The sequence below is a fragment of the Lichenostomus cassidix genome, chromosome 28, assembly GCF_008360975.1.
Source record: "Lichenostomus cassidix isolate B80296 chromosome 28, HeHo_3.0, whole genome shotgun sequence".
Taxonomy (NCBI): domain Eukaryota; kingdom Metazoa; phylum Chordata; class Aves; order Passeriformes; family Meliphagidae; genus Lichenostomus; species Lichenostomus cassidix.
In genome coordinates this window covers 5,482,410-5,505,683 of record NC_139508.1, presented here as the reverse complement: position 1 = coordinate 5,505,683, position 23,274 = coordinate 5,482,410, and the positions used below count along the sequence as shown (strand labels likewise).

The following is a 23,274-nucleotide window of genomic DNA, read 5'->3' as shown; positions in this document are numbered from 1 at the left end:
TCACAGCAGTCTCTCTGCTTAGGCCAGACTGTAGGTTGTCAGCTTGTGTAACAACCTCCAAACATCTTCCCCACGCTCTGGGGAAGAGGCTCTTAGATCAGTTCTAGCTCAGCACCCAAATACTGGAGCAGAAGTAGGGATCAGCCTATCCCTAGTAGCTTAGAGTTCTGCATCACTCCCACCTTTGGAATCCCTGGCAGTTCCCTGAGGCCATCCCAGTGGGGTTAGCAGACAGCAGTGTAGCCAAGTGCTGGCGTCACAGCTGGAGGCTGGGTGTTGCCCCAAACCTGTGTTGTGCCTGATGTGGGATTCTGCCTGGCTCCCTGGCAATGTGGGACAAGGAATGGTGGAGTTTGCTGCTTGCTGCTGTCTGAAACCAGCTGCTGTGGATTTGATGAAGGGTTAGTCCTGTGAGCTGAGAAAATACTGTAGTGTTTCCAGTCCTTCAAGCAGCATCAATAATTGCAGTGGCCTGTGTGGTACCCCTGTGCTTTGGTTGTGTGCTGGTGCTGATGGTTGCTGCACCTTTGGCAGGATGGCATTAGTGTGAATAGGATTGGGAATACACTCATCCCTAAGTGTTTACTGGCCTAATGGCAGACAGCTCTCGGTGACCTGATAAATAACTTAATCCCCAGAATAGAGTAGACAGGAAAAAACTACATGATGCTTTCTGGCCCAGGCAGAGCTGTGCCACATGACACAGGTCCTGTCACGATAGTAGTGTTTGGCCATGCAGGCAGTGACCCTGGGACAACAGTAGTCAAATGACTCCCAGGATTGTGTATAAAATGACCATGCAGGTTTTAGGATGTATCTGACACCACACCAAAGCCCTGTAGCAGGGCTGCTGTTGCCCTTCCTCAGAGCTTGGGTGTTATAGGTGCTCTGGTTGAGGCTGCACCTGCTGAGGTTCTGCTTTACCTGCAGGATGGGAGGGATACCAGCAGTGAATGGCAAAGGCGAGCGTCTCCTACTGCACGTAGGAATTATAGATATCCTGCAGTCATACAGGTAGGTAACCTGTCAGTGTGTCTTTTCTGGAGAAAAAGATGTCTTAACATGTCTTTTAATACCAAATGAAAGCCAGGAGGTGTCATTGCCTGAAGGCTGTGAGGATGAGTAGATATGGCTGCCCCAAGCTGGCCATGGGCTTCCATCATGTCCTTACAACAACTGAGGACACACAGCCTTTTGTCCAGGGTGATGAACTGCTCATAAAGAAGTAGTTTCCATCTTAGTGTGGGAAGCATATGTCCAGGAGTGGAAGGTGCACCTCTTCCTTCCCTTTGGTGTTTCTAGGCAATCCTGACCTGACTGGGGAGATGCTGAAGAAAGCTCAGTCCTTGTGACATTGGCAGCTCAGGGATCTCCCCCATAGGGTATGAAAGGGAGCTTAGTACAGAATACATGACTGAATTTGTATCTTTGTTTTTCTCTCCACTTTTCATTGGGATTAGGTTCATCAAGAAGTTAGAACACACCTGGAAGGCCCTTGTCCATGATGGGGTGAGTGCCTGTGCAGAGGTAGGAGCTCTCCAAGCTTTGCAGGATTACCTGGTGCAGATTACCTGGCTATTTATAGAGCCTGACCTGGCACAGCTGCAGCTGATGAAAGGAGCAGTTCTTGCCTCTCATTCCTGCACAGCAGGGTGGTGCCACTTATTCCCAGCCATGTTTCTTGCTCACTCCAGCTCCTCACATGTTGAGCTGTCATGCTCCCAGCTATCCCTCTCCTTCCTTCCATGACACCAGGAGCACACACTCAGGTGTGTGTTCCTGGGCTATCAGGGGACCTGACCTGTTCTCTTTTGGTGACTGGCTTTTTCCACTTCAGCAAGCTCTCCGCCAGCAAATCCCTTTCCATGTTTCCCTGCTGGCTTCATTCCTGCAGCAGCCAGGTGTGTGTTTGTGAAAGAACAACATTGGATGTGGAAACTGTTTTTCAGCATTGCATCTCCTGGCTTCCCTAAATATGACAAAGGAAACGTGGAGATGCCAAGTCATGGGAGCACAGTCAAACATCAGAAGCAGAAAGAGCTTCAGTTTAAAATAAATAGTATAACTACTTTAAACAAAAACATTTGAAATGTGAAGAGACCCTTTGCTAAAGATGGGTGTCTGTGTCACACAGGTATCCAGGTCTATTTGGAATGGCAGCCAGCAAAGCCAGAAGAAATTTCATGCAGGCAATCAGGCCAGTGTTTAAAAAATGTCTAGGAAGTCTACAAAGGAATAAAATCACCAAAATCCATTATAAAATTACAGCAAGAATATAATCAAATGCAATCAGAGGCAATGCTTCAGGGTTATTTATAGCATTAATCAGAGGGTTTCAGTTAAGCCTTTCCATTTTAAGGCTCTATCTAAGTGCTAAATGTTGGAATAAAAAAGACTGTATTGGTTGTTACAGAAATTCTGCCTTGAGGGATCATTTTAAAATTAAACAATTGCTTCTTGCCATTGTAGGACACGGTGTCAGTACACAGACCCAGCTTTTATGCAGAGAGATTCTTCAAATTCATGACCAACACGGTGTTTCGAAAGAATTCCTGTAAGTAGCAAGTTCAGGGACTGCTGTGCTATGTGGCTTTACCTCAGTCTTGCTGCTGCAGCCCTCACAGGGAGTCTGGGCTGGAGTCTGAGTAGGATTTTCTACTGTGGTACCGCTGGGAGAGTTGGGGGTGGTCAGCCTGGAGAAGAGAAGGCTCTGGGGAAACCTTAAGAGTCCTTTCCAGTGCCTAAAGGGGGTTTAGAAAAAGGAGGAGGATGGACTTTTTATACAGGCAGATAGTGACAGGCAAGGGGCAATGGTTTTGAGCTGGCAGGGTTAGGTTAGAAGTTAGGAAAAAATTCTTTACTCAGAGGGTGGTGAGAGCACCTCTGGTTGCCCAGAGCAGCTCTGGCTGCCCCATCCCTGGAAGTGTCCACGGCCGGGTTGGACAGGGCTTGGAGAAACCTGGGATAGTGCCCATGTCCCTGCCCATGGAGGAGGTGGAATGAGATGGGTTTTAAAGTCTCTTCAAACCCACAGCATTCCATGATTCTGTGATACAGAGCAAAACTGGGAACTGCAGAGCCCTCAGATTGTCACAGCTTGCCTTGCTCTGCTCAATCTCCCACCCAGTCTCTGCACCTGACCTGGGTTCAGCCCACGAAGTGTTAGTGCGAGGGCAGAGCCTCTCTTTGTGAAGGGAAAGGTGCCTTTGGTGTGGCAGTAGCTGGTGGTGGTAATTTGACCTTCCTTCCCTTGTCTCTCTTCGTTCCTCCCTCCCTCAGCTCTGAAGTCGTCCCCCTCGAAGAAAGGGCGCAGTGCCTTGCTGGCTGTGAAGACGGCAGGTCCCACCGCGGCGTTCTCGGCCAGTCAGCTGCCCTCTGAGAAGGATGACACCCAGTACGACCTGCGGGCAGCCAGGAGTTACCCCACACTCGATGATGAAGGTGACAGCCCCACTCGGGGTGTTGGCTCTATGGTTACCCTCTCTTTCCTAGCAGTTCCGTAGGATCCTCCCCTGTTCTCATCAAGTTCCCCACTATTCACCGACTGCAGATCTTTCCTCATGGATAGCTCTTCATTGCATGTCTTGCTGTGCTTTGCAGGTGCTAAACCTAACCAGGACAGGGAAGAAGGTAAGAGTACATTGTTTTGTCACAGCACCAGCAGGTACTTGATGCAGCACCTCTGCATCAAAGGAGACCAAATCCCTTCTTTGCAGCACTGTGAGATTCTGCAGTAAAAACGGTCACCTGCATCACTGCTGCAAGACAACTGCTGCCAAGGGGTGCCAGCAGTCATAGCCCAAAAGCCATCAGAAAGTTGTATTTTCTACCCTTTAAAAAAATATGGGGGGAGGTGACTGGGAACTGCAGCACTCGAATGACAGTGTTAGGGCAGTTAAAACGGGCAAGATCTTGCTATTGGAAAACAGGCTGGTTCTGTGCTGCCTTTCCTTCACTTCCAGCTGGCTGGATTTACAGCTGAGTGCTGGAGGATGGGCTCCTCCAGTGCATAAGTGTTGGATTGCTCCCTGTGCAAAACACTGGGCACTGAATTCATCTCTTAATTCACTTGGATATTTATCCCTGGTGATCCAAGCCTTTAATCCGGCTTTGGTCACCAGTGAGAAGTCTTCATTGGCATTCTGTTCCTTGCCTATTGTGCTGGAAGTGGTGTTGACTGGCTCTTCCCAGGGGATGCCTTGGGAGAGGCTGTCATGTTCACAGACCCAGCTAAACTTCCTGCCTGTCTGTGGTTTGAGTGCCCAGTCCCAGTGTGGGTGTGCAGGTTCATGGTGGAACAGCCTCACACAGGGCTGGGGTAGGAGAAGTGTTGGTGTTTGACCTAATCACCTCTTCTTCCTGTCTCTTCCCTCCCCCTGCTGTGGGCCAGCAGGTAGGCCAGACCTGCTTCCTTGCACTCCTCCTTCCTTTGAAGAAGCTACCACGGCCTCCATAGCCACGACACTATCGTCAACATCCCTCTCCGTTCCGGAGCGATCCCCCTCAGAGACCTCTGAGCAGCCCAGGTATAGGTGAGGACACTTCCCCTGCTCCCACTGGCATCGAGTGGCTGCCGTTCCTCTCCATGCTGCAGATCCCAGCAGGTTGCCCTGCATTCTGGAATGCTAATGACCGATTTTAATTAAATCTCTCCTGGGAGCAAGCAGACACAGCTTTGATGGGATTAATTATTGCTGGAAGAAGTGTCAGCTGTTAAGTAGAACATATCCCTCATGGGGTGTGGAGGTAGATTTGGGGACAGTGCAGGATTTCTGGCTTAAATTGCTCCTCCAAACTCTTCTGTTTTCTTTCTGCAGGAGGCGTACACAGTCCTCAGGGCAGGATGGCAGGTGAGAAATGGGTCTCCTATCTTCTTGCCTCATCTTCTCTCTGCTGCACAGAGACCTCATTTTTATCCCTGTGCAAAGGTCTCTTAGACAGCTGAGTGGGAATTTCTGCAACTCCAGGATTTTGGCATGGTCCTCTGCAGGATGCTGAGCTGCTTCTGCAATCAGATGATCCCCATTTCTTGCACAGAATTTTCCTTACAAGCAGATCTCGTAATGCTTTGAAAATACCACCATTATTTGATGGGAAAGGGGACAACAGTGTTGTCCAAATTTACCCACCCAGCACCAGAGTCAGGGAGGTCATTTAAATCCCCTGTGAGTAAGTGAGCCCTCACAGCAGGAGCATTCCTCCTCTGAGCCTCTGCCTGTGATCTGGGCAAGGTGGGTGGGAAACTGGGAAAGGGATTTGACTTTGTAAGGCCCTGAGCACCCTCAGTGCCCACAGAAGTAGCTTCCTGTGTTTTCAGAAATTTGTGAGCCTTTCTCCCTCCTCTGGTGTCTCAGAGCCAAGGGCAAAGTAGGACAGAAATGCTGTGCTGCATAGGGGTGTCTGATTAGAGGCTCATATAATGGAATTATTGTGCATTATTGTGGAATTCTTTTGCACCAGTAAAAATTACCCCATTGCCCGTAGCAGCAGCATCTGCATGAGGAGCCAGCGGGTGCTGCTGGCTCTGCCTTGCCTTCCAGGACATTGTGTAGGTGTAGTAGGCTTTGAAATTACATCAGAGACTCAGTCCTGGGATGTGCTGTAGCCAGAGGAGCTTGACAGGCTGATGTCCTCTCTCTCTGCAGTTTGGTGCTTGGAAGGAAAGGACTTCAGAAGATGAGGGTTTGCCCCACATTACAGGCATCTGCCCTTGTTCCAAGCTTTGAGTGCTTTGCTGAGTTCAGTTGACATGCACTGTGAAAAAATCACTTTCTGTAGTATTTCCTAATGAAAATACCTCTGGTTGCTGCATGTTGCTGAATCCTGGTAAATTCCTGTCCCTGGAGGGCAGGGACCTGCTTGCTGTGGGAATTGTCAGGGACCTGTGAAGAACCTCATATCCTGCAGAATCCAGTGTAACAAATTGCTGAATATTGGAGAATTAAACCCAGGCCCCAGTGGTGGGGCCCATGTGGCAAATGCAGAGACTTCCTCCATAATAGCTCAGACTCCAAGGTACTTCATGGAGGGAGGGCGCTGCTGTAGTATGTGACTGCTCATTCAGAAATAGGTCAGGTGAATCAGAGTGACCTGGGAGCGGTCAGGGAGCTCAGTGGCTTGGTCAGAGTAGATCTTTCTGTCACAGATTTGCCAGACCTACACCCACCCCTCTGCAAGTGTGGCCACCTTTGGTGTTTTTTGCCTAATTTGTCTTTTTCTGGTGGCAGTGCCTACGTGTGCCCTTCCTAGGAGAGCAGGGACCTGTGTACTTGTAGAGCTCTCTGGGATCCCCTGGTGAAAACCAGTGCAGGCACAAATTTATTAGAGCAAGAATTTACATTCCTGACCTGAGGTGGAAAAACCTCACCCAATTTGCTCAAGAATGTGTCACACCTCTGGTTATTCTGTCTGCTGGGGAGTTCACTCCAGGTTTGAGGTCCAGCCCTGTGGGGAGGAGAGGAGTGAGTTCTTGGCATGGAGCTTAACAGAAATGCTCCTCGCTGGCTCCAGCTCTGGCCAGAGCCAGGCTGGAGCAGGGCAGTGCTCTCAGTAAACCCAGAGCTCAGCCCTTCCCTGACACCTTCCCCTTGGCTCAGCAGGCTCCCACTCTTCCTTCCTATGGAGACAATGGAGCCAGCCCTGCTGGCACAAGTAGTTACTTTAAAAGCACAGGGTATTAAAGTGAAGACTGTCAGAAACAGTTCCAGATTGTGCAGATAAATCTGATGTCAACCCTGGAGCAGCTTTACTGTGCTGGGAGTCTTGGAAGAGGTCAGAGGCTCTGGCCATGTGCTGGTCTAACCCTGGATGCAAGTCTTCCCTGGAGGCCAGTTCTCACTGCTCCCATGCTCCACTTGACACTGCCCATCTTTCCTACAGTACTGGCTGTTTAACTCCTTCCCTCTTGTCCTTTTGTCCCACCTTGTTAGTCCAGAGAGCTGCTATCTTCCAGGACTGACTCTTTTTCCTGGGAGTTTTGGTTATCCAAACCCTCAGTCCTGGGAGACCTGAGTGCTCCCTCTGAGCCAAAATCAACCACTGAGTCTGTGCTGGGAGCCCAGTGCCACAGTACCAGCAGCAGCATCTGCTAAACTAAGCTGGGGCAGAGCTGCACAAGAGGCTCGGCTGGCTCAGGACTGATTCAGGCTGACCTAAAATTGAGGGCTGTGCATACTTGTGCCCAGCTGAGCCTTTGGACCTGTCTCTCTTCGGTTTCCAGGTCACATGAGGAGGTGCGGGTCGAGGAGGAGGTTCAGCAGATCAGTGTCGAGCTGGAGCCCAAGTGTGACGTTGAGATTGTAGCTCCTGAAGAAGAAGAAGTCAAAGAGTGAGTGTTCTAGTGTTGAGCAGAGCCCACACGGTGGGTTTTGTGCTGTGGCTGCTTGTGCTGGAGGCTTTGGCAGGCTCCAGCTTTGCTGTAGTGATGGGTGTTTGGTGAGGCTCAGCACAATTTTAACCTGACCTGACCTGACCTTTCAGGATGTGACAGCATAGCATCTTCAGCTCCTCTGTAATAAATCAGTTTTGCTTGCTCCTGTACTGATTGCGGTGACTAGACTGTAATTTCTTTTCCCTCTGCAGAGAGGCAGCTTCTTCAGCCTGTGCCATTGTCACATCCACAGCCCCCGCAGAGGTGGAGACAGCCAGCCAGGCCTCGGAACCAGCCAGCCAGGCCTCAGATGAAGACGACGTGCCAGTCACAGACATATACTTTGTAAGAGACCTTCTCCACCTGACCCTCGGGGTGTGATGGGAAGGGTTGGACAAGGCTGTCAGTCTCCATTCCAGGCAGTCAGGTGCAGGGCAGTGGCTACCCTTCACCATCTTGCTGTGGAGCACCTTGAGACCTTAGTGCTGGGTGGGTTTTTGAATGCAGGGAACTGGATTAACCCTTGGAGAACCAGCATCTAGTGGGGCTCACACAGGTGGCAGTGCTGCTGTGGATGTAGCTGTAGCTGTGCTGCTCTACTTCTAAGCACAAGTGCTTATCTAGGCCAGCATATTTGCTCTTGGGACAAGCCAAGGTGATGTGGGTGCAACAGAGAGGTTCTTCCTTCCTCAGCCAGAGATCTTGGCTGCTTTCCTGACACAAACATGGCCTAGACCCAAGGGGAGGTGGTTGCAGAGGGTGACCTTGGGCTCTGGTGAACTCCGGCTTTTCCTTTCCCTGCAGGCTGCATTAGGTGATGCAGTGGGAGTCTAGTGCTGAGCCAGGGAGTAAGTTGGTGGTTGGCAGCAGAGTGCCGTGGAGCCTGGTGCTGGTCCTCACTCAGCTCCCACAATGGCTGAGCAACTTCTGCAGACCAGAGAAGAGGTTTTTTAGCAACACGTACCTGTCCCGTGGATTCCCGGAGCAGAGCTGAGTGCCTGTCCCCGTGAGAGCTGAGCTCTCTCTCGTGCCTGGGCACTGGAACTCTCATTAAAAGAGGTGCCCGGCTCCTCCCTGCTCCAGCTTGTTGCTGTTGGTTCTGTGGTGCTGGAGATGAGCTGAGCTCGTGTGATGAGCTCCTTCAGGCTAAACTAAAAATGGCATCATTGGCCTTTCCCTGGGCTCTTGTGACTCTGCTGCAGAGCTGCTCACTCATTGCCGAGTCACTCTGAGGTTCGTGGGAGCTGTGGAAGGAATCAGCCCTGTTTTACAGCTTGTTTGGGGTTTGATGCATGCTATTAAAAATGCAAACGGCTCCTCTAACACCGCTGCGCCCTCCCTGCCTGTGGATGGCAGCTGTGTGCAGGCAGATCCTGCCTGCTCCCCTGGCAAGTGTCTTCTAGTGAGGGCCAGCTCCTCTTCCTCCCTGTCCCTGGGCATATGGACTCCCCACAGCTTGAGGGGCACCTCTATCCAAGAGAAAACTCTGCAGAGTGTGCTCATGGAGAGCATGACTGACTGCTCATCAGCATTTCATACTTCATCTTTTGCATTAAATGTGTGTCGTGTGCTGTGGAGTGTTTGTCACTGCTGGGATGAAGGGAAAAGCTGATTTGGGTTCCCATGGGCGCTCTCCTTGGAAAACCACTTGAGGTGGAGTTCAGGTGAAGCTGCACCTCTGTGCTCAGGTAGCACCACAGCTGCTCCTACAGGAGTGCTCAGGGGCAGTGGTGGGTAAAGGGATGGTGTGTGCAGAGGAGGATTTGGCAAATCCCTGGGGACTGTGATCTGATCACTGGAAGTCTGCTCCTGGAGAGCACTTCATTCTCCTGTTCATCCCCAGGGAATAAACGTGCAGAGTGTGGCAGGGCATGGGTGCCGCTCTCCCCTGCACGGCTTTCCCACTGCTCACATGTTCAGGCCTGGAGTTGCCCAACCCCTTGTTTTTTGCTTTCTCTTTCATCCTCTCTTTCACATCACCCTTTTTTTCCTCTGTTTCCTTTCTGACCTCACTTGCCCTGGGGCCACCCAGTTCACAGATGGGAGGTACTGGATTTACTCTCCCCGCCAGCGCAGACTCCGAACTACCTCGCGTTCCTCTGGGATTGTAAGTGACCATGCCAGCACAGTGCGTAGGGGAGCAGAGCTGCAGCTTTGAAACACTGGGGCCAGCACCCCATTTCCCTGGGTGGCTGGATTGAGTGGGCATTAGGAACCAGCACAGCAGAAATGGGGGAAGCATATTGAAATTACACCAATGGATCTCCTTGTAGGATCTGGACGAATCTTGAGTTCTGTCCTGTTTTTATGCAGACTGGTGACACAGCTCCTACCCTGAGATGGGCTGTAGTGTCAGCCAGCCCTTGGGAAAACTGGCCAAGTGAGAGTGGTAAGGCCCTATCACAGGATGCCCAGAGAACCTGTAATTGCCCTATCCCTGGAAATGTCCAAGGCTAGCTTGGATGGACTTGAAGCAATCCAGTCTAGTGGAAGGTGTCCCTTGCCATGGGCAAGGGGGGATACTGGGTGGTCTTCCAACACTAACTGCTCTGTGATTCTAAGTACCAGATCTGACCAGAGAGGCACTGGGGCCTCTATAGGTGATGTCAGGCTCAGCTCCCTCAGCCCAGGAAGTGGGTTTTAAAGACACCATTAAAATGTTTTGAAGCTTCTGAAAATGCAGTTGCAAATAGAAGAGTTTTGGCTTGTAGGAAGCAGCTCATTAACCAAATGAGGCAGGAGGAGCTGCTGCTGAGTTAGGGCTGGTTTCAGCTCTCCAGACTTTCTCAGCATCACCAGTGTGCTCTTTTCTCACTAAAGGTGTTCTGTGAACAGGGAGGATTTTCCTTCCCAAAAGATGCAGGGAGGCAGTTGAGCTTTTAGGGGCTGAATCCAGAGCTGAGATTGTTCTGTGGTTTAGTATTTCCCCTCTCAGGCTTTGGGAGAGCTGCTGCCCCCAGGGGGTGATGGCAGTGCTGCCAGAGCCTCACAGCCTCGCACAAGTGCTGGCACAGCTTGGTGCTCCAGTTTGGGTACCAGGCAGGATGCATGGGGAAGCAGGGGCAGGAATGTGCTCCTTGTTGTGGCTGATGGCATGAGGAAGGTGCTGCATCTCTGTGGGCAAACAGGCAGCTCCTCCTGCCTCTTGGCTAGGTTTGGCTGCTCTGGCACTGGGAGGGTTAATGCCAACCACTGGATGCTCCTTTATCTCCCGCAGCTCCCTGCATGCAACCAAGCTCCTACAAGGCTCTGAAAGAGACTGGCTGGAGCATGTGGTTCAGTCAGGATGGATGAAAAAAAGGATGTGGGAGAGGTTTGATGTGGTGGGGAGCTTTCCTGTACTTCTGCCAGAGCCCTGTGAGAAACTCCAGATAGGGGTTTCTCAACCTTCCTTCCTCCCAGCAGTCTCAACTGATGGAGCTGCAGTTACTGGAGGGTTCAGCATGTGGAGCCCAGTGCTTCAAAGCTTCTCTGGCTTCTTGTAGTTCCTTGTACATTGTAGACTGTCACACTCAGCTCCTGGGCTGGGAACACCCCAGGTTTCTTCCAAGCACCCAATCCTGTTTCTCTTCCTTTGCAAATGCCAGGGTCAAAGGGGGCAGTTTCCTCTCTCCGGGAGCTCCCCTGGAGACAAAACAGCCTGTTTGCAATGTAAATGGGGCCCCCTTGGGAACCCTGGAAGCAGAGACAAGCCCTTGAATCTGTGCTGTGTTGGCAGCAGTGTGTCTTGTCACACCAATGCCCAGTGCTGTGATAACTGTCCCACAACACACACCTCCTTCCCCTCGTTCTTTCCAAGGTCCAGTTGTGTTTTGCTTCCTGTTGTACTTGTTCCCATCACCCCACTGTCCCCAAGATCTCAACAATAACTGTTTCCTTTCTGTGGCCACCATCCACCATGGTCTCACCCCAGCTCCACTGCCTTCTGCAGGGAAGGAGAAAGGCACAGCAACCAAATCCAGTTTCTCTATAAAAGCCCTCCTGGACATCAGTTTGTAGCATGCACAGGGCTCTGGAAATGGCAGGGTGAGAGCTGATAGTGGGTAGCAGGAACCCAGAGTTGTCACTGCTCTTAGGTAAGTCAGTTCCCAAGTCTCTTGGTTTCTCTGGAGCCGGGGTGATGCCATGGCACGGAGCTGAGGTTTCCCTGGCATCTCAAAAGCCCTAAAACTTTGTCCTTGCAAGAGGAGAGGTTGTGCCACCCCCACTGCAGCTGGCACAGGTCCTGTGTCCTGGCTGGCAGGGAGCAGGTATGTGCTGAGGATGAGGAGGGCTCCTCTGCTGAGAGCTGGCTCTGGGCTCAGTGCTCTCCCTCCAGGTGGACAGCTGTTCTTACTGTATTGTTTCCTACTCTTTTTATTTTCTCCTTTTATTTTTTCCTCTTCTCTCCTTTGCTCCCTGCTCTGCTGCTGCTCTCCCTGCATTCTCCCCGCCGTCTCTGGCCACTCTGGCAGCCGACAGACGAGAGGAGTTGGGTTTACTCCCCGCTCCACTATAGCACTCAACTCCACTCTGTCTCCGATGAGGAGAGCGATACAGTAAGTGTCCAACAGCCATGTGCTGGGTGCCCGGTGGGTCAAGGTGGGAGTTTGTGCTCCCTCTGCAAGTCAGCTTGGCCTCTGGCAGCATGGGGCTCCTGCATGGCTGCAGCAGAGCCCAGCTGCCTCTCAGGCCAGCTCTGTGCTGGCAGAGCCCTGGCCTGGTCAGCAAGAGCTGTGGCTTAGTCCCAGTTGTTTGATGCAGGGAAAACTTTGGGGAGCTCAGGTTTTCCAGACATGTTGCCATTGCTGGAGGATGTAGAACAGCCTCTCTGGTTGTGTTAGTTGTGCTGAGAAGTTGGCAGGACACAGACCTGACTGATGTGGGCACTGGTACTCAGGGGTTGATTCTCTTTCCCCTCAGGACCAGAAAGACATTGAGGGGCTGGAGCATGTCCAGAGAAGGGAATAGAGCTGGGGAACGGGCATGAGCACAAGTGTGATGAGCAGCTGGGGGAGCTCTGCTTGGAGAAAAGGAGGCTCAGGGGGCACCTTCTCACTCTCCACAATTCCCTGACAGGAGGGTTCAGTCAGGTGGGGGTTGAGTTCTGCTCCCAGAGAACAATGTGGAGGACAAGAGGAAATGGCCTCAAGCTGTACCAGGGGAACTTTAGGTTGGATATTTGGTAAAATTTCTTCTGAAAGGGTTGTCAGGTATTGGAACAGGCTGCTCAGGGCAGTGATGGAATCACTGTCCCTGAAGTGTTCAAACAACATGTGGCTGTGGCACATGGGGGCATGGGTTAGTGCTGAACATGGTGGTGGTGCTGGGCTGATGGCTGTACTTGGTAATCTTGGAGGTCTTTTCCCACCTTAATGATTCCATGATTCTGTGACTCTCTTCTCTCTGCCTCTTGCAGTAATCTCTATGCAGACACAGAAGTCCCAGAGAGCAGCGATTCCTTCTGCAGGTCGATGTGTTCCCTTTTCGTTGATGCAGCCGTTCCAGTGGGATGGGGAAGAGCTTGCTGACACCAGTATTGCTGCACTGCAGGATCCCAGGCACTGCGTTTCAGAATGGAGCAAAACTATAACCATGTATTTCTACTTACCCCAGACGTGGGCAGCAAAGAAACCACCCACTCACCCGCAGCTCCCAACAATGCCAGCTGGGTGTAGAGAATCCTGGGTAGTAACACAGTGTTTTTCAGACGTGCACTACTGTAGCTACCTATCCATGTGTGATACTGTGAACCTTTTTAATTTTTTAATCATGTATTTATTTCTTTTATCTTTGCACAGAGACAGCACAAATGTGCTTTTTTAAACATTTAGTTTACTGCACTTTTTCTTTTTTTTTTCCTTTTTTTTTTTTTGTCATATATTTGTGCATCAAAAAGGAGCATGAGACCTCACCGAAGAATGGGTAGGAGCACGTTGCTGGGGAGGGCAGGGATTGGAGTGGCTTCATGTGAGGCAGCAGCATGGTCTGACCAACTGAGGGAGTCAGGACATTTAAGGCTGTCCAGACTCTGCCACGGTTTTTCCGAGTGGCCCAAGGTGAGTCACTAAACCACTCTGTGCCTCGGTTTCCTCTGCGCTAATAGGTGCACAGTACCCACTTCCGTTACAGCACTTAAACCCTGGGATGAAAGGTGCTATGAAAATGAAATGTACTAAAGGCCATGGAATAGAATTGCTCTCATGTTACCATAGTCCAAAGTAGCCATGCCAACTCACTTGGATCCAAACTCTCTAGTGACTTCTCCTGTCTGTAACACTGTGCGGGACAGCACACAGTTCCTGGTGACAGTGAAGTGAACTCCTCGGCTCTCCAGACGTCGTGATGAGCTCCACCTTCACCCTGTGCTGCACTGCTGCGCCATCCCTCCCTCTGTGCTTGGAGTCCACGCTTCATCTGACCGGCCACTGCCTGCTCTGGACCTGTAGGCGCAGACAGATGGGAACTGGGCACCTTCCAAGCCCAGCCACGCTGGAGGGCAAGTTCCCCATTCTGCCTGGCCCACGTGGGGCTTGTCTGGACCCTGCATCCTCCTGGAGCTACTCAGCCCCTCGCATGCTAATGGGTGTACCCTGGGGTCACACATCCCCTCCACCCCCCAGGCGGGGCAGGGAGACACTGGCACCTCCACACACTGGAGGCAGGAACAGGAGCCTGGCTCTGCCACGGAATTGTGCCAGCACTGTTGTGCTCATGGACTCTTGGACAGAAAGCTGGGTGATTGGGGTGTTGCCTGGGGTCACGTCTGCTGGTGGAAGTCCCTGCTGTGGGTGTCTGAGAGGGTTTGCTTTGTGAGGGCTGCAGGCTATAAGTGAGAGAATTTGGTGTCATGGGGTAGCGTTCAGGCTCATCCATTAACAGGACACACATCACAGCATTGTCTGGAATCCAGCAATCCCACTCTCATGTCCCAGAGACACAACAGGAAATCCTTTAGACCAGAGGGAGAGAGGTCTTGTTCATGTGATGCCTAAATCATCACATGTGCTTGATGAACCTTGCTTGAGAAAGAGGGTTGAAATCTCTTTAATTCCCTTTACAATCTTCATTTCCTTGGGATTCCTTGTAGAGGGGTGGGGAAGTGGGACCCTGCTCTCAGGCCTCAGTCCCCACAATCTGTCTTCATAGCAGCACTCAGGAGCTATTATGTTGGGTCCCAGAAGGTAGCTGGGCTGATGGGAAGCTCTTTCCTCTGTACTGTGCTGAGTTTAGTGAGAAGCTTCAGGAATTCAAGTTTTTTCTTGCCTGGGATACAGGACCTGGACTTCCCTGCCTGTGGATGCAGAAGGCTGTGAGTTGTGCTTCTCGGGAGCACAGTCTGGGGATTGTGCAAGTTGCTGCTGTTCATGTATCCATGTATTTACCAAATAGTCTATCAAAAATCTCTCAAGAAACTCTCCCCTTTCCATCACTGCTTGGCAGCTCATTCTCCCAGCTACAGCTCCTGCCCCGTCCCACCTGTCTGTGTCGCCCTGGGGTCTCTGCAGGCTGGGGGAAGTGGGGGTGGTTCAGGGCTTCGTGAAGGGGAATAGGAGTGGTGCAATACCTACAGCCTCACCTGCCTTTGGGCTCAAGGCAAGGGACTTCAAAAAGCTAAAAATTCAACCTCTTTCTCCTCCAGCAATGTGTGTAGGATGGCCAGAGAGAGCCACATCCCTGCTGCAGCTGCTGCGGTTGGCTGTTGTGCTTGGAGGAGGGGGCTCTGGGGGGGACCCAGGATGGGCTCAGGCTGTTCTGACCCAGACCCCTGCCCTGGGACCACGTCCAACAGGGGGTCGGAGGGTTTGGCCTTATCAGGACTTTCCAGCCAGCTGAAATCAAGCATCTCTTTTGAGATGGTTTAAGCATTGTTGATGGAGATTTTATTCCTTCCCCTCATTTTGGGGGGTCTCTAAAGTTGCTTGGCCTCTGTGCAGGGAGTGTCCCAAAGAATGAGCTTTGTGAGCTGGAGCTGTGCTTGAGGTCCTGAGAGAGGGGGTGAACTCAGAGTTCCTGCAGCATGTTCATTTCAAGCATTGTCTTCCCTTTTCAAGACGATCCTTGAGCAGTTCTGTAATGCTGGACCCTTTGGAGCAGGTCTGGACAGGGGGGTGGTTCTGTAAGAGGACAGGCAAAGGCTTAGAGGAGCATCGTCACAGGGACAAGGAGGAACCTTCCTGCTGGGAGATTCTGAAATGGAAAGTGCCTCTGTTCAGGCTGGCACAGTCCCTGCCATGTCACCTCCTCAGCAGCTCAGTGCTGAGGAATTGCTCAGCCTCTGCTTCCAAGACAGGCTGAAAGGATCTTGGATTTTAGAGCTCATTCTTGACCCCCCCTGACTCTGCACAGTGCTGCAGGGGAGCAGCAGGAGCTCTAGAGCACATCACAGGCACTGCCAGTGCTGCCTGGGCAGGAACACTTGCCAATGGGGAAGAGCATCCTTGGTCTCCGTGTTCCTCCAGCTGCACTTCAGCTCACCCTGGATTTGAGTTGCTGTTCTCTGCTGGGCTCTCAAGTGACCCAGCAGGTGCTGTTCCTCCTCTCCGTCGTTAAAGGAGGTACGATGGGTCTTGTACCCTGAGATTTGACCTTGTAGGGCAGCACCTTCCCACAAACTCTGTGTGCCACTGCTGTCCTTCATCCCCGTCATCCCAGCTGGGATCTCAGGCTCTGTGGGACATGCCCTGACCATTGCCTGATGCTGGGGCTGCAGATGAGCTCTCCCTGCCAGGTAAGGGGCTGGCAGGAGAAAATGGGCATCTCTGCCTTTGAGTGTGCAGTCAGGCTCCTGTAAAGGCTTGGGGGCACCCCCAGGAGCTCGTAGAGAGACCCTGAACACATGCAGAGAGAATGCAGCTTTTGGCTGTCTTTGCTTCCTCGGCCTCATTTGCCAGAACTGTACTTCGGGGAGTTTTTTAGTGAAGCCAGAGCACTCATAGGTCTTGGCCCAAGGCAGGTAGAGGCGTTTGCAGGGCTCCACGGCCCCCTGCATTCCCCTTCTCATTCCCAGCCACTGCTCCAGTGCTTCCCGAAGAGACAAGGAGAAAGCCAGGGCTAAGGCATCTGGGGTCATGTCTGAGTTTTTTCTGTCCATGTCTACACACAGCAAGTTTGTCCTGGTGGCTGGCCCTGTTCCCATCCACCGTCTGTCCCGGTGGCTGTCCGTATCCCCACCGTGACCCGGTGGATGTCCCTGTTCCCGTCCGTGTCCGTGTCCGCACTGCGTGTGTGCCGAGTGTACGGCGGAGAGGGCGCGGGGGCTGCGGCCGGACGGTGATGCCGATGTCTGGGTGTTATCCCGTCTCTCTTCCGGGGGCTCGAGGCCTGGGCGCTTTTTCTTTTCTCGGTTGTTTTGAGGGTTTTTCCCCTCCTCTCCGGGGATCCCTTTTCCAGAGATCTGTACCCCGCTCTGATAAAGCGTTCTGCAGTCTGTGCTGTGCTCTCGAGGCTCTCTGCCTCCTCTGTGACCGCCGCGCGGGGCACGGCCCGGCTGGCGAACAGGCGCAGATCGGGACGGGCGGGGCGGGAGCGGCCGCTCTCCACCCCCTCGCCTGGGGCTGCCCCAGCGCCCGCCTGTCTGCGCCGGAGCCGCTGATGGGCGGGGCGGGTGCAGGCAGGTGGCGAGGCAGCCCTGTGCGCTAAGGCCCCGCGAGGCCCCGGGGCGGAGCTGCCGCTGCCGATGGGCTCCGGGTCGCGCAGCCCGGCCCGGGGAGGCCGCTCGGAGCGGGAAAGGGACCGCGACAAGGACCGGGACCGAGAAAGGGAGCGGGATCGCGAAAGGGAGTGGGATCGGGGTCGTTCACGCTCCGGGAGCCGCGGGCGGCGGCACCGCAGCCGGAGCAGGAGTCGGGGCCGACGCCGGGAGCCGAGCTCGGGGTGAGCGGGGACCGGGCCCGGAGTGGCCGCGCTGTGCCTGTGGGGAAGCGGAGCTGGTGTGCCGGGAGGAGGTGGGTGGAGCGGGGCTGGTGTGCCGGGAGGAGGTGGGTGGAGCGGGGCTGGTGTGCCGGGGCCCGCGCATCCCGAACCGGTCGCTGTCCCCGCCGCCGGCTCCGGCGGGGGAAGGGAAGGGATGCTCGGTCCCACCGGCTTCGGGCAGGGCCGGGGACTGGGGGCTGGGGGCGGTCGATCGGTCCCAAGCGCTGCCCGCGACATCGGCCCGGGGCGATCGGGCGGGGGCGCAGGTATCCCGCGCTGTCTCGGCGCTGCCGCCGGGGCCGGGCCGGCCTCACCTGTGGCGGGGAGGTGCTCCGTGCCCGGCACGGCCTTGGCTTCCTCCCGCTGAAACCCGACTGTGCCCCCCAGCTCGGACTCCAGCGATGGCCGACGGAAATGGAAGAAGAAGAAAAGCAGCACTAGCAGGGACCGGCACCGTAAGGACCGGAGGAAACAGCGCTCACGGTCCCGGGGCCGCTCTTCCGGTTCCAGCCAGGAGGGCGGGCGGGACAGGGCAGCGCGGAGCCGGGATCGACGCCGCAGGAGGGATGGATCCAAGTCCTCCGTGTCCTCCGTCAGCTCCCCATCCCCGCCGCGGCCCCGGGGCCGGGAGGAGCCGGGGCAGCAGCTGAGCCTGCAGGAGCGGCTGAGGCTGAGGGAGGAGAAGAAGAAACAGGCGGCGCTGCTGAAGGCCCTGGAGACCCCCGAGGAGAAGCGGGCCCGGAGATTGGCCAAAAAGGAGGCCAAGGAGAGGAAGAAGCGAGAGAAGATGGGCTGGGGTGAGGAGTACATGGGCTACACTAACACCGACAACCCCTTCGGGGACAACAACCTGCTGGGCACATTCATCTGGAGCAAGGTGAGCTCTGCCCTGTCTCTGCAGCTGAATGGAACAGGCAGGAATAGTCAGGGGGGACTCGTGCCTGAGGTGAGGTCTGTAGCCAGGGGGCTGGGATGAGGAGATAGGTCGAGGGCAGGAGAGGGACTTGGAGCTGCAGGCTGGGTGCTGGGCAGTGTTTACTGGTGCAGGGACACGGAGATGGTAACAGGAATGCAGCATTCTGCTGTAGGAATGACAGGGAGCTGGGAGTGCTCAGGGTTAGGGAGAAAAGAAGGCTCTCTGGAGAAGAGGAGACTCTGGGGAGATGTTGGAGCACCTCCCAGGGACTATGAAGGTTCCAGGAGAACTGGAGAGGGACTTGGGATAAGGACCTGGAGGGGCAGGACAAGGGGAATGGCTCCCCACTGCCAGAGGGCAAGGATAAATGGAATAGTGGGAAGAAATTCTTCCCTGTGAGGATGGAAAAATTCTGGCAGAGATTGTCCAGCCCCATGTGGCTGCCCCATCCCTGGAAGTGTTCCAGGCCAGGTTGGACAGGTCTTGGAGCATCCTGGGGTAGTGAAAGATGTCTGTGCTTATGGCAGGAGGTAGAACAAGATGATCTTTAAGGTGCCTTCTAACCCAAACCATTCTATAATTCCATGGTACTGTTGTGCTGGCACTCACCTTGCCAGGCCAGGTGGCCTATGTGGGCTGGGCCTAGGTTTGCTGAGAGGTTTTCAGGAGCAGGGTTTGAGTGATTTAGGGGCCTTAAACACGATCAGAGCTCACTGGAGCAGCAAAAATTGGTGAATGTAGTAGCACTTGCTGGGTAGTGAGGGGCTGTGGAGGTCCTTGGGCTCCACAGCTTCACTTGGCCATTGTATTTGAGGCACTGGAAAAGAAGGGGATCAGCCACCTGGACGAGAAGGACCTGAAGGAGAGGAACAAGCGAATCCAGGAGGACAATCGCCTGGAGCTGCAGAAGGTGGGTAAGATGTCCTCTCCATTCACTATCTGACAGAGAGCCCTGGGGACACCCTGGTTCTCTCCATGCCTCACTGGGAAGTCCCTGTTTTCTTCTCCTGGGGGTGGTTGTAGTCTGTAGGACTGCGGGGGCCATGGAACCCTGGCTTTTGCTACTCCAGGTTGAGAAACCTCTTTCCCTGGGGTTGAGCCCAGGAACTCAGGAGGTGCTGAGGAGGACAATGCCAGGTCACGACACTGAGGCACTCAGTTGTGCCTGTGTCCCCTGTCCCCCACAGGACTGGTAGTGAGCCCAGGAAACCTGGCCCCGCTGGCTCCTGACTCTCCAGGAGCTTGGGCTGATGGCAGGAGCTGAGGCAACTCAGGGACAGGTCATGGCTGTGTCCTTGAGCAGGTGCCTGTGCGGTGCCCCATCCACAGTGGCCTCACAGCTCTGTTACCTTGGGCAGGTGAAGCAGCTGCGCCTGGAGCGGGAGCGGGAAAAAGCCATGCGGGAGCAGGAGCTAGAAATGCTGCAGCGGGAGAAAGAGGCAGAGCACTTCAAAACCTGGGAGGAGCAGGAGGACAACTTCCACTTGCAGCAGGCCAAGCTGCGGTAGGTGTGCAGCTGGTCAGGGCTAGGCCTGGCAGGGAGCAGAGGATAGCACTGCTCAGTGTCCCCCACTGTTCTTCTCCCTTCACCAGGTCTAAGATCCGGATTCGGGATGGGAGGGCAAAACCCATCGACCTTCTGGCCAAGTATATCAGTGCAGAAGACGATGACCTGGCCGTGGAGATGCATGAGCCCTACACCTTCCTCAACGGCTTGACCGTCTCTGACATGGAGGACCTGGTGGAGGACATCCAGGTGCCTGTTCTGCCACCCTTCTGCTGGGGCTCAGGTCTTCTCTGCCAGTTCTGCTTTCCTGCCTGTGGTGGGGAGCAGGTGCCTGATGTCTAGTTTGTCTCCTGCCTGCAGGTGTACATGGAATTAGAGCAAGGGAAGAATGTGGACTTCTGGAGGGACATGACCATCATCACAGAGGATGAGATAGCCAAGCTCCGCAAGCTGGAGGCCTCCGGGAAAGGAGGACCAGGTGGGCTGGAGAGCAGAACCTGGTGTGGGTGTTGGGAACTGTGAGGGGTTGGTCACGTAGGGTGCAGGGTCTGCTGCATGTGCTCAGGCTCAGAGGGGCTCTCTTGGACCTGCTGGATGAAGGGTGTGGATCTGGCAGCTGTCACTGGCTGGGGTCTGGCTTCCTGCTCTTGGGAGAACCAGGGTGAGTGCAGCTGAGTTCCTGGAGACTGACGAGCTGCCCTCACCTGCCCAGGGGAGCGTCGGGATGGTGTCAACGCCTCGGTCAGCTCGGATGTGCAGTCTGTGTTCAAGGGGAAGACGTACAACCAGCTGCAAGCTCTGTACCAGGGCATTGAGAGCAAGATCCGGGCAGGAGGGCCCAATCTGGACATCGGGTACTGGGAGAGCCTCCTGCAGCAGCTGAAGGCTTACATGGCTCGGGCCAGGTGAGAGCAGAGAATGGGGGTGGCACAGACCCTGCCTTGGGCAGAGATGGGGAAACCAACTTGGGCAAACCCAGTTGGTGGGAGGAATGGGGGAGTTTGGGAACTGAAATGGCCGGTTCCCAAGAGGGGAGCAGGGATGGACACCCAGTCCGTTTTCCAGTGGTAATGTTTACAATGAGGTCTCCAAGAGGGAACCAAACTGAGGGTTATTCAGCCCAAAGCTGTCCAAGCCCAGCAGGTTTCTGCTCACTGTTGTGTGTGTCACAGCTTTGGGCAGTGGCAGTGAGGTAGTTCTGCTGGGTGGGATCTGACGGCTCCTTTCCTCTCTCAGGCTGCGAGAGCGGCACCAGGATGTGCTGCGTCAGAAGCTGTACAAGCTGAAGCAGGAGCAGGGCGTGGAGAGTGAACCACTCTTCCCCATTATCAAGCGGGAACCAGTCTCCCCCAGTGACAGGTGAGCAGTCACCTGGGCAGAAAGGCAGCCTTGTGCTTCCTTGTCCCTTCCCCAGACAGAGCTCAGGTGAGCAGAGAATGAGGGTACCATCCCTGTCCCAGTCCTCTCTTCTCCCTTCCATGCAGGCTGGATCCCGAGGAGAGCCTTGAGGCACAGCCAGGGCCCTCCTCAGAGCCAGAGGCGGAGCAGGATGCAGAGGTGAAGGGAGAGGCAGAGGGGGAGGCTGTGCTCATGGAGGAGGATCTGATCCAGCAGAGCCTGGATGACTACGATGCTGGAAAGTACAGCCCCCGGCTGCTGGGCCCCAACGAGCTGCCCTTCGATGCCCATGTGCTGGAAGCTGAGGAGGACACACACCGGCTGCTGCTCCTACGCCAGCAGCTCCAGGTGACAGGTGAGCCCCAGGGCAGGCTCTGTGCTTGCCAGCCTCACAGCCTGCCTGGCATGGAGGGCATGCGGTGATTCAGGGTGCAGGGCTGGAGGGGATGCTATCCTCAAAAGGGTAAGAGCTGGATATGGAGCAGGTACCCAGAGCTGATCTGGCAGAGGGGTGCCGCTGGAGCAAAGGGCGCTGTGACCTGGGCAGGAGCAGGGAGATGGTGCTCAGGCAGCATTTTCTGTGGGACCTGCCTCAGTACCGCTAAGGTGTTGGGGTGCAGACAGGCAGGAGGAGTGTTTTCGTTGAGTTTTCCAGCACAACTCAGAGCCCATAGGGCAGCACATGCGTTCCCGTATCCAGTTCTGCATCTTCTGCCCAGCAGCTCCTTCTCTGTGTGCCTGGAGCAGTGTCCCATGGCCCAGACCTGGCTGGCACTGCAGGACCTGATGTCACCTCTCCTCCCATATAGGCGATGCCTCCGAGAGCACCGACGACATCTTCTTCCGTAAGGCCAAGGAAGGCATGGGTGCAGATGAGGCACAGTTCAGCGTGGAAATGCCGCTCACGGGCAAGGCCTATCTGTGGGCTGACAAGTACCGGCCACGCAAGCCCCGCTTCTTCAACCGTGTACACACAGGCTTCGAGTGGAACAAGTACAACCAGACCCACTACGACTTCGACAACCCACCCCCCAAGATCGTGCAGGGATACAAGTTCAATATCTTCTACCCCGACCTCATTGACAAGCGCTCAACACCTGAGTACTTCCTGGAGGCCTGCCAGGACAACAAGGACTTTGCCATCCTGCGCTTCCACGCTGGGCCGCCATATGAGGATATCGCCTTCAAGATCGTCAACAGGGAGTGGGAGTATTCCCACCGCCACGGCTTCCGCTGCCAGTTTGCTAACGGCATCTTCCAGCTCTGGTTCCACTTCAAGCGTTACCGCTACCGCCGTTGAGGGGCTGCTCAGCACCCTTGAACTCCTATTGGGGGTGGGCAGGGGGGTCTCATCCTGTGGTACAGACACTGTTCCATGGATATCCCCAAGGCCTGGCCCAGCACTGGGCATGTTCTGAGGCTTTTTCCTGTCCTTGCTTTTGTTACAAAGGACCCTGAGACTTTGGTATAAATAAAATAAGGGTTGTTTTAGCCATGAGATCCTGGACATGTGCACACCCACTGCTCCTGCATGACATCACCAACCAGTACCATACAGGGCCAGTACTGGGAGCTCCCCTGTGGACTGGCTAGTGCTTGGGGTGAGGTGTCCTCACCCCTGTGTTGCTGGGGTCTGTTGCCCCATCCTCACAGAGTCAGCCCTGTGCACTCACTTGCGCACTCCAGCCCCCTCCTAATCCCCTACTTCCTCTTATCAGTGCCAGACCAGTCCAGCCGATGCTCCCTAGCTGGAATGACGGGGCCCTTGGCTTCACCGCACAGCACTGCCCGTGTGTCCTGCTTTGTAGAGAGGCCCCTCAGCCTCTCCTGGGCCCCGTTCCTGGCATGTCCTCCCCTGGGATCTGGCTTCCCCAGCGTGGGAGTGCCGCCACCTCCCTCAGCCCAGGCTGTGGCATGGGAGGCTTCAGCGGCTGCCAGGCGCCTGCTCTGGCGGAGCAGAGAGGGATGCTGGCTGGGATAGCTCCTTACAGGGGAAAATCCGGATTCCAGAGCCTGCAGTCCCTCCCACACCATTCTTGTGAGGCTCTCCTGCCCTGGGCAAGACGCGGCTGCACTCCCCAGTACTCTGTTGATGAGGTGAGGGTTCCCAAGGACCTCTAGTGATGCTCAGATGGGTTTTGGACGCCTTGGGGCACTTCATGGTTGAGCTGGGACTCGCTGTTGTTCATC

At 54.5% G+C, this 23,274-nt stretch overlaps 2 protein-coding genes across 9 annotated transcripts in view; both read left to right on the top strand.

The window, feature by feature from the left end:
• Positions 1-16,788, top strand: part of PIP5K1C (phosphatidylinositol-4-phosphate 5-kinase type 1 gamma) — a 51,755-nt gene extending 34,967 nt beyond the window's left edge. Inside the window, exons 9-20 of one of the 7 annotated variants that reach the window (XR_014846198.1) lie at positions 931-1,014; positions 1,461-1,509; positions 2,470-2,554; positions 3,280-3,441; positions 3,601-3,630; positions 4,391-4,532; positions 4,818-4,850; positions 7,220-7,327; positions 7,582-7,714; positions 8,174-9,476; positions 11,824-11,907; positions 12,768-16,788. Coding sequence is in view for 6 of the 7 variants with exons in the window: in XM_085040229.1 (XP_084896355.1) it covers positions 931-1,014; positions 1,461-1,509; positions 2,470-2,554; positions 3,280-3,441; positions 3,601-3,630; positions 4,391-4,532; positions 4,818-4,850; positions 7,220-7,327; positions 7,582-7,714; positions 11,824-11,907; positions 12,768-12,770 (913 nt within the window). In the remaining variant the exon portion in view is untranslated. The remainder of the gene's footprint in view (positions 1-930; positions 1,015-1,460; positions 1,510-2,469; positions 2,555-3,279; positions 3,442-3,600; positions 3,631-4,390; positions 4,533-4,817; positions 4,851-7,219; positions 7,328-7,581; positions 7,715-8,173; positions 9,477-11,823; positions 11,908-12,767) is intronic. The other 6 variants (XM_085040231.1, XM_085040229.1, XM_085040230.1 and 3 more) reach the window with 6 other exon arrangements.
• Positions 16,789-16,967: 179 nt separating this feature from the next.
• Positions 16,968-22,575, top strand: CACTIN (cactin, spliceosome C complex subunit). Of its 2 annotated transcripts, none has more exons than XM_085040227.1 (10): positions 16,968-17,224; positions 17,651-18,140; positions 18,994-19,089; positions 19,538-19,683; positions 19,773-19,935; positions 20,047-20,164; positions 20,399-20,591; positions 20,923-21,045; positions 21,147-21,439; positions 21,894-22,575. In XM_085040227.1, the coding sequence occupies exons 1-10, from the start codon at positions 17,028-17,030 to the stop codon at positions 22,382-22,384; spliced, it is 2,310 nt and encodes a 769-aa protein (XP_084896353.1). In that variant the 5' UTR covers positions 16,968-17,027; the 3' UTR covers positions 22,385-22,575. The 2 variants fall into 2 exon arrangements, with proteins under 2 accessions (XP_084896353.1, XP_084896354.1); XM_085040228.1 differs by having other exon boundaries at positions 16,972-17,224; positions 21,171-21,439.
• Positions 22,576-23,274: the final 699 nt, after the last annotated feature.